This window comes from Procambarus clarkii, chromosome 46 (genome assembly GCF_040958095.1).
Source record: "Procambarus clarkii isolate CNS0578487 chromosome 46, FALCON_Pclarkii_2.0, whole genome shotgun sequence".
In the NCBI taxonomy this organism is placed as follows: Eukaryota; Metazoa; Arthropoda; class Malacostraca; order Decapoda; family Cambaridae; genus Procambarus; species Procambarus clarkii.
This window is the reverse complement of record NC_091195.1, coordinates 7167394-7179633: the sequence shown is the minus strand read 5'-3', so window position 1 is coordinate 7179633 and position 12240 is coordinate 7167394. Positions and strand designations below refer to the sequence as shown.

The window sequence follows — 12240 nt, the reverse complement described above, 5'->3', positions numbered from 1 at the left end:
TAGTCCTGATTGACGGCTACGACGAGGTCAACGACCATTCAGGAAGGCTGGTGGAGGAGCTGTTGCACCTGCCTGGCAAGGATGTGAGGTTGGTGATAACCACACGGCCGGGGTGGGACCAACACCTGTCACAGCTCGTCCCACACACCAGACCTCGCTGCAACATCCTCGTCTTGGGCATTACTCCAGAACGTCGCGTGGAGTTCGCCGAGAGAACCATCAAGGTGCTGGAGGAGGAAGAGAGCCAACGGAGTGTCATAACAGGAAGGTTTACCCAGCGGCTGGAGCAGATGAGTGAGTTCCTGGGTGAGTACCTCAACACTCCACTCACCTTGACCTTGTTGGCGCTGCTGTGTGTCGAGGCTCCAGAAGAATTTAACAACCTCACCACAAACACTCAAGTCTACGAGAAGATTCATGACTTCATAACCAACAAATTAGTATCCAGACTCACAGACAAACGTATGACTGAACCCAAAGGAAAATGTGACGAAAATGTGAAAAAGTTTTTGAGGTTCTTAGAAGAGATTAGTTTAAGAGGGATCCAGAGGCAGGAGTACGACCTTTGGCCGGAGACGGAAGCGCAGATTAGGGAGAAGTGTGAGTCTCTGGGACTGCCACAGGAGGAGGTCTTGTCCAACTATTTCACAAGAACCAGCTACCGTCGGGGCCTCAATGTGGTGTGGGTATTTGGCTATTTTCACGCCAGGTACCAGGAGTATTGTGCCAGCAGGAGGCTGGTCGATCTCTTGTTGAGGGCTGAACAAGAACGAGGTGATCCAGCATCACTCCGTGTGTCAGGGGAAAGGTCTATAATCATTGACCTCTTGGTGGATGTTGTACGTAAGAAAAAGGGTTCCTTGAGAGATCATCTGAGAGGGTCAAAGTTTGATATTAGCGACGTGCAACATGAGCTTTGGGAGCGCCCCAGATGGCAAAGTATTTTACTCAGCACTACCGGGGTGCTGTGTGCCCGGGGAGTAGAGCACAAGTTCATTACTCACATAACTGATCTGTGCGAGATGGTTACACATGAACCTGACGAGCTGTTGAAGCATGTAGCAGAGTCCCGTGGGAGTGAGCACGTCATCCAAGCCGTGTGTGAGAAGCTGCGTTTAGAACACGTGTGGACAATATGGAGTGTTGACTCGTGTGTTGTCCTGCCGCTTGTTCTTAAGAAGGTGACACCTAAGAACATTTACCTAATCATGAACGATACACCCCAACTAAAGCAGTGTCTGTCTACACTGTCTGTGCTGGCAAAAATGAAGGTAACCATATCCTTAGTTCTTGGCGATAGATTATACAGCAAAGACGGAAATATTGATAAATCAAAACTATGTTTGGAGAGGCTGACAGCCCCCGGCAGTAAGTGTACCTTAGAGGGGTTTGATGGTCACTTGCCTGATGCAGCCATACCCCTCCTGCCTCACACCCTCGGGAGCCTCACCCTGTACCTCACACTACACCAACTGCCCGTCCTCATCCGTCACCTGTCTCACCTTCCTCACCTGCAGACTCTTGGTAAATATTCATATTTTCCACCATAATTTTTAGGGTTATTTATTAATACCAAAATTACGCAAAGGGCTTCATTCGTCATGTTTAATATAGTAATTCAGATTTACATTGTTTACATATATGTTTACAACCTTATGGACGAAAGACTCCTTATATTGTTTACAAACATAATCACCTTATGGGAGACAAACACCTTATATTGTTTACAAATATAGTTACCTTAGGGCGAGACATTGTTTACATATATAGTTACCTTAAGAGCGACAAACACCTTATATTGTTTACAAATATAGTCACCTTAAGGTTGACAAACCTTCTACTTTGATTACAAATATAGACTTATTAAGGGCGACTACATAAATAATAAATTTTCGAAACATTCCGCTGCTGTATAAATTCTTGTGCATAAATAATTTCATGAAGTATTTAGCGACGCCATACTTTTGGTTCAGATGACTTACCACTCTGACTTTGACTCGTGGTACAGATCTCCATTCACTGTGACCTAATTCCTTTTCAGGATGACCTTTCACTGTGACCTAATTCCTGTTCTAGATGACCTTTCACACTGACCTAATTCCTGTTCAAGATGACCTTTTACTGTGACCTAATTCCTGTTCAAGATGACCTTTCACACTGACCTAATTCCTGTTCAAGATGACCTTCACACTGACCTATTTCCTGTTCAAGATTACCTTTCACTGTGACCTAATTCCTGTTCAGGATGACCTTTCACTGTGACCTAATTCCTGTTCAGGATGACCTTTCACTGTGACTTAATTCCTGTTCAAGATGACCTTTCACACTGACCTAATTCCTGTTCAAGATGACCTTTCACACTGAACTAATTCCTGTTCAAGATGACCTTCACACTGACCTAATACCTGTTTAAGTTGATCTTTCACTGTGACCTAATTCCTGTCCAAGATTACATTTTACTGTGACCTAATTCCTGTTTAAGATTACCTTTTACTGTGACCTAATTCCTGTTTAAGATGACCTTTCACCGTGACCTTGATCCTTGGTTAATAAGACCTTCCGTAACTTTGATCCATAATTCAGGTGACCCATCTATCCCTGTGACCTTGATACTTGCTCCAGATGACCTTTCACTGTGACCTTGACTTAGTTTACATGACCTTTCACTGTGACCTTGACTTAGTTTACATGACCTTCTAATGAGACCTTGACTTAGTTTATATGACCTTCTAATGAGACCTTGACCATTGATAAAGATGACCATGACCATGATACAGATGACCTTGACCATCGATACAGATGACCTTGACCATTGATACAGATAACCTTGACTGTGACCTTGACAATTGATACAGATGACCTTGACTGTGACCTTGACAATTGATACAGATGACCTTGACTGTGACCTTGACCATTTATACAAATGACCTTGACCGTGGCTTTTAAAAGCTATTAATACATAGTTTAGATGCTATTAATACTGTTCAAAATACGGACTTGTCATCAGGTAATAAACCCAGCAGTAAGGTGAGTGGATGGCTCAGTATGTCTTCTTGTTATATCTTAGAACATAACAGTAACGACAGTGACTGTATCTCAGTGTATGTCTTCAGACATTGACCTGGACGCCACGGGCTACGTGGACCCGGACACCCTGGACGACACGGGTTACGTGGACCCGGACACCCTGGACGCCACGGGCTACGTGGACCCGGACACCCTGGACGCCACGGTCTACGTGGACCCGGACACCCTAGACGCCACGGGCTGCGTGGACCCGGACACCCTGGACGCCACAGGCTTCGTGGACCCGGACACCCTGGACGCCACGGGCTACGTGGACTCGGACACCCTGGACACTCTGCCGTGCCAGGGAAGGACGCTCGTACTGACCATCAGGCGGGACATTACTGATGACGACCCCGCCATAGACTGGTGCTGCCACCTGGCGGCTCAGCTGTGTCCTCCCTCAAGAGGACGGTATAGTGGCCTGGACTTCTCTAACACGCGTCTCACCAGTACGTATTGACGACATTTTAACACGTGAATATCTGTACCTCAGATGTTTAATTCACAGTGCTTCCAGTGGTTTCAAAAATATTTTTACATTAAAAGTCATGAATTAGAGAACTTATAAGGCTTCTTGAGTAACTTTGAGCACCGTTTAGCGACCAAGAATATTCATTAAACAAGCTTCACTGCTTATAAGATAACACTAATCAATATTAAGCCCAACAATGTCTTGCTTAATACAAGCTAGACTTACTTGATATAAGTTTTCTTTGGCATGAGTGTGTGACATAGACAGGTGGTGGTGTGGAGAGTAGCCAGGTGTGGGCTTTAGTGTTCCCTCTCATGTGCAGGTGTGGGTCGGGAGAGTAGCCAGGTGTGAGCATCAGTGTTCCCTCTCATGTGCAGGTGGGGCCCAGGAAACAATTTTAGGTTGCCACAAGGTACCTGGAAGGTGTTTGAAATCTGTGGCAACGTTTGTTTTCATGTATTAGTTACGTTATTGTGTGGTTGTAAATAAGTTGCCACAACTTACTGCACAACTTTGGCTAAACAATTTTGAGACCGTGTCGCAACCTTAAATGTTGCATAAAAATAGTTTTCCTGATTGATGGAATATATATATATAAATGCAGAAATATATTAAAAATATATTTTTACATAAACTAGAAATAAAATTGAAGCATAATAAAAGGTAGGTTAAAAATATTTTATTCATTACTTTCACTTAATGGAGAATCCATGGTAGTGGTGGTGGAATTGTTGCTGGGTTGTGGTTGGTGGCAGTGGTGGTAGGTTGTGATTGGTGGCAATGGTGGGTGATGTTTATTGTTGGTGGTAGTGGTTGGTGGCAGTGGTGGTAGGTTGTGATTGGTGGCAATGGTGGGTGATGTTTATTGTTGGTGGTAGTGGTTGGTTCTAGTGATGGTTAATAGTTGTGGATAGTGGTGTTGGTGGTGGTTGATTGCTGTGGTTGGTAATTGTGGTGGCTGATGGTTGTGATTAGTGGTAGTGGTGGTTAATGCTAATGGTGGTTGAGGTTGTGGTGGTTTATGGTATTGGTGGTTGATAGCTCTGGTGGTTGATGTCTGTGATGGTTGATGGCTAAGGTGGTTGATGGTGGTGGTAGTTAATGGTTGTGGTGGTTGATGGTAGTGTTTGTTGATGGTTGTGGTGGTTGATAATAGTGTTTGTTGATGGTTGTGGTAGTTGATGGTAGTATTTGTTGATGGTTGTGGTGGTTGATGGTAGTGTTTATTGATGGTAGTCGTTGTTGATGGTTGTAGTGGTTGATGGTTGCGGTGGATGATGGTAGTGTTTGTTGATGGTTGTGGTGGTTGATGGTAGTATTTGTTGATGGTTGTGGTGGTTGATGGTAGTGTTTGTTGATGGTTGATGGTAGTGTTTGTTGATGGTTGTGGTTGTCGATGGTAGTGTTTGTTAATGGTTGTGGTGGTTGATGGTAGTGTTTGTTGATGGTTGATGGTAGTGTTTGTTGATAGTTGTGGTGGTTGATGGTAGTGTTTGTTGGTGGTAATGGTGGTTAATTGTTGTGGTGGATGATTGTTGTGGTGGTTGATTGTTGTGGTGGTTGATGGTTGTGGTGGTTGATGGTTGTGGTGGTTGATTGTTGTGGTGATTGATGGTTGTTGTGGTTGATGGTTGTGGTGGTTAATTGTTGTGGTGGTTGATTGTTGTGATGGTTGATGGTTGTGGAGGTTGATTGTTGTGGTGGTTGATGGTTGTGGTGGTTGATGGTTGTGGTGGTTGATTGTTGTGGTGGTTGATGATTGTGGAGGTTGATGGGTGTGGTGGTTGATGGGTCTGGTTGGGGGGTTAATTGCGGTGGTGGTGGTTGATGGGTCTGGTTGGGGGGTTAATTGCGGTGGTGGTTGTTGTGGTTCGTGATAGTAGTGGTTGATTGTTGTACTTTATGTAGTGCCGGTTGTTGGTTATAGTTCGCGTGGGTGTTGGTTTATTAATTGTGGTGTTTGGTGGTAGTGTTGGTTGATTGTTGGTGGTAGTGGTGGTTGATTGTTGAGGTTGTTGTTGGTGGTTTATGGTTGTTGGTTGTTGATAGCTGTGGTTGGTGGTAGTGGTTGTTGATAGTAGTGGTTGAGGGCAGTGGTAGATGGTGGTTGTGGTCGTTGATTGTTTGTGGTAGTGGTGGTTGATTGTTGTGTTTGTTGATGATTGAGGTGTTTGATGATTGTTTTGGTTGATGGCAGTGGTTATTGATGGTTATGGTTATTGATAGTAGTTGAAATTGAAATTGATATTGAAATAAGTTTATTGAAGTAAAATACACACAAAGGGATGAGGTAGCTCAAGCTATTCTCACCCCGATCAGTACAAAGTGTTCATACATATATAGACACACATCACAAACAATAAACATATTACAGAACATTTTGAGCGATAAACATATACATTTCCTCCTTTACACAAGTAGTATGGTATCAGACGTACACACAAATACTTCTATGACTTATGTATACTGTATAGACAATTTGCAAGAAACATGCAGATAATTCAACAAAAGATTACAGTCGTGGTGCAAAATTCTTATATCTCTCCAGAATATCATCAACCTTTCCGTTGTGACACATCTAGGCTTTTTGTTCAGGAACAGTCCTTATCTCAGTGTTTCTCTATACATTAATCAACGGACAATCAAGAACATAATGGGCAAGGGTGTGAGACCTTAACATACAACATAGTTTACACTTCGTGTCATTATCATGAACACCTATCCCATATTCCCAGTAATATTTGTACCCAAGCCTGAGCCGCATGTGCACAGTCACTCCAAGCATTTCTCCTTTTACCATAACTGAAATGGATGTTTTGACTCACACACATATAGTGTTGCATGGTTTGGCTTCCCTCATACATTATACCTCTCCTCGCCACTTCTGCCTGTGCCTGAATATTTCTGATTTTGCTTCTTATTTGTCTCATTGTGAATTCACATTCGATGTCAACTTGAGGTTTTAATGTGGCACGTTTGGCCAAGTCATCCGCCACCTCGTTGAGCACTATTCCAACATGAGATGGAATCCACATGAATTTCACATTGTGACCTTTCAGCTGTATCTCAGTTATCCTTTTCTTACAATCCTCAACTATGGACATGAAGACTGGATTTCGACTGTTTAAGGACTCCAGTGCTCCTCGGCTATCGACAAATACAAAAACATCTTTGTCGTCATGACGTACTTCCTCCAAACACGCCAGAATGGCCTGCAGTTGAGCACTGATAGTAATGGTGGTTGGTTGTTGTAGTTAGAGGAGGAGGTCGAGGAGGAAGGAGGAGGAGTAAGGAGGAGAAAGAGGAGGAAGGAGAAGGTCGAGGAGGAAGGAGAAGGTCGAGGAGGAAGGAGAAGGTCAAGGAAGAAAGAGGAGAAGGTCGAGGAGGAAGGAGAAGGTCAAGGAAGAAAGAGGAGAAGGTCGAGGAGGAAGAATGAGAAGATCGAGGAGGAGAAGGTGTTGGTGGTGGCTGTTGGTTGTTGTTAGTGGATATTGATGGTTGAAGAACATAGAAGGATTAGGAAAAATATGGAAGGCAGGAACGAGAAGGAAGTTTAAGGTAGGAGTAGGAAGATTACGGAAGGAGGAAGAAAAATATGGAAGGAGGAAAAATAAGGAAGGAGGAAAAATAAGGAAGGAGGAAGAATAAGGATGGAGGGAGAATTAAGAAGAAGGAAGAAGAATAAGGAAGGAGGAGGAGGAATAAGGAAGGAAGGGGAAAAATAAGGAAGGAGGAAGAATAAGTAATGAGTAGGAATAGTAAAGAAGGAGGAAGAAGAATAGGGAAAAAGGAAAAAGAAGGAAGGAGGAGGAAGAATAAGGAAGGAAGAGGGAGCCGAGCGGACAGCACACTGGACTTGTGATCCTGTGGTCCCGGGTTCAATCCCGGGTGCCGGCGAGAAACAATGGGCAGAGTTTCTTTCACCCTATGCCCCTGTTACCTAGCAATAAAATAGGTACCTGGGTGTTAGACTGCTGTAACGGGCTGCTTCCTGGGGGTGGAGGCCTGGTTGAGGACAGGGCCGCGGGGACACTAAAGCCCCGAAATCATCTCAAGAAAACCTCATGATAACTAAGGAAGGAGTAGGAAAAATAAGGAAGGAGTAGGAAAAATAAGGAAGGAGTAGGAAAAAAGGAAGAAGGAGGAAGAATAATGAAGGACGAGGACAAATATAGAAGAAGGATGAAGAATATGAAAAGTGCCTACGTACGTAAATACATAAATACACAGATTTACATAAGCCCTACATAAAGTGTACGAAGTGTCATTAATGTGCATTTACAAAGGTGAAGTGCAAATTCTGATCAGCTTCCATATTTACTTTATACACATACATATACATACACATGCGAACAAGCCTGAATGGTGAACATTTGTAGAACATGGAGTGAACACAGAAAACATGAAAAAAATGTGAAAAACGCAGCAGAATATAGAGATAATATGCAAATACAGTATGATTATTGAAGGTTTGGATACGTTGGGGATAAGAAGGTAAGGGGGGGAAAGGGTAAGGTAATTACTCTGATAAAGAGTTAGGCTGGAGAGGGACTTGATCGGATATATTTATGTTCGATGATCTAAGTCAGAGGAAACGGTTTTACTACGTTAGAAGTAAGGTGATCTTAAATCTCAGGTGATTTAGTTGGATAATAAAGAACTTGTACAAAATGAGCTAAGCGGGGAATAAGAGTTGAAGCTCCGTAACTGAACTGGCCTTTTATTTACTATGTCTGAAAATGTAGTTGGGTGTTTAAATCTCCGGGGGATTTGGACTGATAGTAGTGAATTTACAGGAGTGAACTTGGACAGAGGACAAGAGCTAGAGTTTGGTAACTGCCCCGATCTTATTTACTGTGTCTGAAATACAGAGGGTAAAAATTTCAGGGAAATTGATGGGTTATTTACAAAGATACGAGAGAGAACTAACGTGGGGACGAGAGCTGGAGCTCGTTAACTGTTTTTTATCTTATTTACGGTGTCTGAAATACAGAGGGTAAAAATTTCAGGGAAATTGATGGGTTATTTACAAAGTTACGAGAGAGAACTAAGGTGGGGACAAGAGCTGGAGCTCGTTAACTGTTTTTATCTTATTTACGGTGTCTGAAATACAGAGGGTAAAAATTTCAGGGGAATTGAAAGGATATTAACAAAGACTTGAGGAGGAAGTAGGGTGGGGGACGAGAGCTGGAGCTCAGTAACTGACTTGATCTTATTTACTACGTCTGAAATATGACTGTTTAAAATTTCAGGGGGGATTGGACTGCTAGTAGCGAAAATGTGGTCTCTGTCAAATTTGGGTCTTCAATTGGACTCTGATTAATTTCGATCATGAACTGGACTCTGAATATTTTGGCACAAAGTGGACTCTGGCGAATTTTTGGTATAAACTGGACTCTGATGAAAATTGGGTAGAAAATGGACTCTGTCAAATTTCTGTCGTTAATTGGACTCTGATCATTTTTGGGTAAAAACTGGACTCTGATGAAGTTTGAGCTTAAACTGAACTCTGACGAATTTCTGTTGTTAATTGGACTCTGATCATTTTTGGCCTTTACTGGACTCTGATGAAATTTTGGTATAAAATGGACTCCGAAGAATTTTGCTAACAAAGTGGACTCTGACGAATTTTGCTCACAAAGTGGACCCTGATCATTTTTGGGTAAAAACTGGACTCTGATGAATTTTGCTAGAAAACTGGACTCTGACGAATTTTGAGCTTAAACTGAACTCTGACGAATTTCTGTTGTTAATTGGACTCTTGTGATTTTTCTGGGTAAAACTTGACCCTGACAAATTTCTGTTGATAATTGGACTCTGATCATTTTTTTGGTAAAAACTGGACTCTGAAGAATTTTGCTCACAAAGTGAACTCTGTTAATTTCGGGGAAAAACTTGTCTCTGATTATTTCAGGCATTAGTCTCGGAGGCAGCTTCAGTATTAAAGGTTACATTGAGATGCCTCGGTTGATTTGTGTAAAACTGACTGGTTAACCCTTACACTGCTCAGGGGTCATATGGACATTTACACCCCTGTGCGCAAGAAAAAAAAAAATTCAAAAAAATTTTTTCGTCTTCTAAACATGTTAATTTGTGTCCCCTGAGCACGGAAAAAAAAAAATCGTAGGTGACATATTTTGGGCGCAATTGAACGAGGAAGTCTGGCAAAAAGTGAGCGTTGACAGAGCGGTCGTCAGACCCGGTCAGCGTCACCCGCGTTGACAGATGGGAGTTGCCACAAAGATATTATTACCTAATTGTTTCAATGTCTCCGATTGATTTTTTCTTAGTTTTTTTGCAGTAATATTATTCAATAGTGTGTATTGTAATATATTTATATAATAAAAGTGGTTAATAATCGCTATACTCAAAAGTATGATGTGCATATTAGTGATTCAATTATTATGTTTATAAAACAATAAACAAATAGTTTTGCTGCTATTACACTCTATACACAGGTTATATATAAGTATTGGCATGTTTTGGTCACCATACCGAACCATTAAGTTGGTATTGAGAGTCGAAAAGCAACGAGGAGTTACCGCCACACACCAGCCAGCCACTCGCTGCCACTCCCTCAACACACGCACTAAACTTTCTCCCCCAACAATACCAGTTGTGGTGTTATTACACTATATACAGACGTTATATATAAGTATGTGTATATTTTGTTCACCACAACTGTACAGCTAAGCTGATATAGTTAGTTCAGGCACTAAGAGTCGTCGCTATACACAGATGGCGGCTGGCGGCTCCCTCACTCTTTCAAAGTCACACGCACTAAACTTTCTCCCCCCACAATACCTTTTGCAGTGTTATTACCCTATATACACATATTATATATAAATATCTACATGTTTTATGCACCGTAACTGTACACCTAAGCTTGTAGTGCGCCCAAAGAGCATAGTGGCCACCCTCTAAACAGCTAGAGAAATCGTGCAGACGACGTCACCTCCGTCACCCATATGGCTCCTCCCAGCATAATCCTTTTGCTGTTATTACACTAATACACACATTATATATAAGTATCTACATTTGTGTTCACCATAGAGAACCACTGACCTGGTATGGTGAACGCAAACAATAACAGGTGGCCACACAGTCAGTAAACGATGCTGTCTCCCTCCGTCTCTCAGCATCACTCCTCACACAGCGCTAATTATTACAACAATCCTGCTATTATCACAACCCTGGTTATTTATATCACAGTCATTGGTCATCTGTAATATTGTCATCGCTAAATAATAACAATTATATATTTATTTTGACATTTTTCGGCGATGCTGTGGTCACAAGCTGAACATCAATGCTGTTCGCTCATGCTGCGTGCGCCGGCCTTGGTTGCTCCAACAGTACTGTGCCTCTCACACCTCAGAATATTGCCCACGATTTTTTTTTTAAATGGCATCTGTTTACAAGAGCCCTGAGGAAGCTACTGTGAACCCCGTGTAGCCGTGGGCCATTTGAATCAGGCCTGGCACCCTATGGCGTATATATACGCCATGCGCACCATGGGACATGTTACTCAGGGCGTGTATATACGCCATGCGCAGTTTAAGGGTTAATGAAAAAGGAACAAACATTACGATGTCAGAAAATAGCTGTAAGGAAATACGAAGAGAGAACAATATGAAAGGAGAGAGAGAGAGAGGGTGGAGGGATGGTCCAGATATTATGGAGAAGATAAGATTATAGAGGTGACCTGAAGGCAACGTCTGGCTGGCAGCGTAAAGTAAACACAGGTGACGCGAGAGATTAAGAGGTAAGGGGGAGGGAGGGGGTGTGATGTATGAGCAGAATATGCAGGGGGAGGGCATGGTAGGGAAATGATTCAGTTATATAGCAATATACTAGTTTCTAAGTAAAAATGCTACTTAAATGTATAAGGCCTAAATATCTGTTTATTATTAGTAGGAACTCTGAAAAAATTTAGCCCATAAGAACTGAACAAAACTCGTATGACATTATTTTCATCATAAAAACTTTTAACAAACTTCTAAAGACTCGGAAATTATTTTTCTCATAAGAATTCCTTACTCCAAAATCTGTGACTGCCCAAATTTACCTGAAAAACCCTGGCTCATATGCGTGATATTTGACCTGAAAACCCTGGCTCATATGCGTGATATTGGACCTAAAAATCCTGGCTCATATGAGTGATATTGGACCTGAATACGCTGGTTCATATGCGTGATATTTGACCTGACACAAAATATCACGTTTACGCTGTCAACCCTACTACTCTCATCCAATGTACCACTACCCTCCTCCTCTGCACCACAACCCTCCTCTTCTGCATCACTACCCTCCTCCTCCTCTGCACCACTTCTTTATTCCTCCTACTCTGCACCACTATCCTCCTCCTCCTCTGCACCACTACCGTCCTCCTACTCTGCATCACTACCCTCCTCCTCTGCACCATTACCATCCTACTCCTCTGCATCACTACCCTCCTCCTACTCCTCTGCACCACTACCCTCCTCCTCCTCTGCATCACAACCCTCCTCCTCCTCCTCTGCACCACTACCCTCCTCCTCCTCTGCACCACTACCCACCTCCTCCTCTGCACCACTACTCTCCTCTTCTGCACCACTACCCACCTCCTCTGCACCACTACCCTCCTCCTCTGCACCACTACCCTCCTCCTCCTCTGCACCACTACCCTCCTCCTCCTCCTCTGCACCATTACCCTCCTC

The 12240-nt window shown here is 42.8% G+C and overlaps 1 protein-coding gene across 1 annotated transcript in view; it reads left to right on the top strand.

The window, feature by feature from the left end:
• Positions 1-289: 289 nt before the first annotated feature.
• LOC138350509 (uncharacterized) overlaps positions 290-12240 on the top strand; it is a 50435-nt gene continuing 38484 nt past the window's right edge. Inside the window, exons 1-2 of the mRNA XM_069301528.1 lie at positions 290-1524; positions 3114-3518. Of these exons, the coding sequence (XP_069157629.1) occupies positions 291-1524; positions 3114-3518 (1639 nt within the window). The 5' untranslated portion in view covers position 290. The remainder of the gene's footprint in view (positions 1525-3113; positions 3519-12240) is intronic.